This window comes from Electrona antarctica, assembly GCF_951216825.1.
Source record: "Electrona antarctica genome assembly, chromosome: 15".
Taxonomy (NCBI): Eukaryota; Metazoa; Chordata; class Actinopteri; order Myctophiformes; family Myctophidae; genus Electrona; species Electrona antarctica.
This window is the reverse complement of record NC_136796.1, coordinates 15,312,625-15,315,584: the sequence shown is the minus strand read 5'-3', so window position 1 is coordinate 15,315,584 and position 2,960 is coordinate 15,312,625. Positions and strand designations below refer to the sequence as shown.

At 40.5% G+C, this 2,960-nt stretch overlaps 1 protein-coding gene across 1 annotated transcript; it reads left to right on the top strand.

Moving 5' to 3' along the window:
* Positions 1–644: 644 nt before the first annotated feature.
* LOC306937943 (beta-1,4-galactosyltransferase 1-like) lies at positions 645–2,759 on the top strand (the record flags this gene model as incomplete). Its single annotated transcript, XM_079521967.1, has 2 exons — positions 645–728; positions 2,094–2,759. The coding sequence occupies 2 exons, from the start codon at positions 645–647 to the stop codon at positions 2,757–2,759; spliced, it is 750 nt and encodes a 249-aa protein (XP_079378093.1).
* Positions 2,760–2,960: the final 201 nt, after the last annotated feature.

Below are 2,960 nucleotides of genomic sequence, written 5' to 3'. Positions count from 1 at the left end.
ACATGCACCTCCCAATCTCTCTGCATTTAAGCCATTAAGTATACTGTTCTTTGGACAATGCCACAATGACACAACCCCTCCTAAGATTCCTGTAAAGCCTAGTAATGACAGGTTTTCAAAAGATTGTACCTGTCAGGCGAGTAGGCTATATAGGTGATGCCCCAACGGCTTTTTTTGTTGTTGCAGAATTTGCATTCCTATTCATAAGTCTTAAGACACACTGTAGTTGAAGCGAAGCACCACAGGCTGATGGATGGATGGATAGTGGTTTCCAGGAACTTCCCCATCAGTGAATCAGTATTTCTTCTCCTCAACGCCACAACGACTAAACGCAGGAAAGAGCAATAGGAAAAATGCAGAGAATACTACAATTAATAATCATACTATTGATTCAGTTATTTATATTATTAGTGTTATGGCTGCGTTCCAGTCACATTCATCAGACGATGGTAGTAACTAGGCTAACTGAACTAACACAAACGCATTCACACATTCATCAGACGATGGCAGTAACTAGGCTAACTGACCAAACACAAACGCTCAAAGGAAAAACAACGGAAGTACAAACAAAACTGTCATCCTGTCCTGAGACCTCTCCTCACCTGGTGGGTCCAATTCACGTGGAGTTCAATTGGAGCAGGACCATGGAGGCTGTGAGGACAGAATGTGGCTCTACTCTACTTGAGGGAGGACGTTATAAGCCACCAGACTGTATTTCACATCACAAGGTGAGTAAATATGAGATTTTAACTAAAAACAGGTCATGAAAATAACAGTAAGCCTGTAGTGATGTCTATATGCTCTTGAAGTCATAAAATACATTTGTATCAAAAGTAAATCTGTCCATATACTTTTTGTTCTTTCCTTCAACACAAAATATCTCTTTGCCAGAAATAGCCAATCTATGAGCTTGTGGGCTTGTAAATCTGCTATTGTCACTTATTGTCACCTTTTTTTTACCCTTTTCTTGTATTATTAACAAGAATGAAAAGCTGAATAAGTTTATGTTTCAATAGCAGTAATAACAGTAAACATTCCCGCAGTTCTGTCACAATTCAAACACTGATCCATCACAGAATATTATGTACTTGGCAGTGAGGTCACAAACAGGTCAAGTGTCCTTGAGCAAGACACTGAACCCCTAATTGCTCCCGATGTGCAGGTTGGTGTCTTTACATGGTTTCCTCTGTCATCGGTGTATGAATGTGTGTGTGAATGAAATGCACAATCTATATAAAGCGCCTTGAATAAAGGCGCTATATAAATGCGCCATTTACCATTAGTGTCTGAGGAAGGGCGAGAGCCTGAAACATCACAAAAGCACTCCTCATTCACAAAGGAGAAATACGCCACAGTGTAAATTATACAGGACATATTTTCTTTCTTTTTTTTCTTGTGGGATTAATTCGTTTTTGGACTAAAGGCTATATTTCCAACTACGTTGTATGTTTCCTCAGCTGCAGGTAAGAGTTGGCTATTCTGTGTGGCGTCCGCATGTGATCAATATAAATTAATACCAAGACGCAAATGGAGGCAGATAGGTGCTTGCAGCAAAGGCATTTAGGCCTACGTGAAACTTTAATTGGCTGAGTCTCTGTCAACATAATTTTATGCTGATCAGCGAGTTACAGTGGTAATAATAATCATCATCAACAGCCTTTCTTGTCTGTCTGTCCGTCATGTTTGTGAACAAGCGTGAGTGAGGTGAGCTGGCTTAAAACTATGATATGACTGGCCGACTTTCAAACACGCTGATGCCATTCATTCAAATAGGCTAATATGGTCTTCTATTTTTTTATATAGGGCTAATTATACCTAGTGACTCCGTCTGCTGTCTGTCTGTCAGACCGGCATATCTGTGAAGTGTGAACCATAATGCATTTAATAGAGCCAAGCCAAGTTCCGTTATATTAATTTTCCAATGTGAATTTCACCCAGATTGTACTTGGTTCAGCTTGGCAGCATGCTGCTGTCCGCGTCCGTGTCCGTCCGTTCTCTTTCAGTTCTCATGAAGTCTTTTCCTACCTTTTCCTGTACAACTCATAACATTTTCCTGTACAACTCAACAACAGATCATTGTTATCTTCTTTTAGGTGGCAATCATCATTCCATTCCGCAATCGTCATCAACACCTGATACAATGGCTTTACTACCTCCATCCCGTGCTGCAGCGACAACAGTTGGACTATGGAGTGTACGTCATTAACCAGGACGGTGAGGGGATGTTCAATAAGGCCAGATTGATGAATGCAGGGTTTGCTGAGGCATTGAAGGAGTACAATTATACCTGCTTTGTATTCTCTGATGTGGATCTAATCCCTATGAATGACCGTAACATCTATGGTTGCTTTAGTAAGCCCAGACACCTGTCTGTGGCTGTTGACAAATTTGATTTCATATTGCCGTACTCATTCATATTTGGTGGGGTTGTGTCATTGTCCAAAGAACAGTACTTGGCCATTAATGGCTTCTCAAACAACTACTGGGGCTGGGGCGGTGAGGATGATGACATCTACCAAAGAATTGCCATAAAATCCATGAGTATCGCTCGGCCTGACATGGCGACTGGGAGGTTCAAAATGATCAAGCATGAAAGAGACGTGCATAATGAACTTAATCTGCACAGAGTTGAGATACTCGAGAGAACCTCATCAACCATGGAAGAAGATGGGATCAACTCCCTCAGATACACCATCAACAAGATTGAGAAGGATACACTTTACACATTTATCACTGTGGACATTGGCAGCCCAAAATAGATTGACTGTTTTGAGCCTTTGCTAGGCAGTGGAATCAAGCCATTTTAATGTTTTTCTTTTTCTTTCTGTTCTTCATACATGAGGAAAATCTCCTTCAGAGTTCAGAGACATGGTGACATAATTAAAGGTGGAGTGCCATGATTTTTTTCCCACCCTAAAACAATATTATTTATTATATAATATGGAAGACTTTTTTCAAAA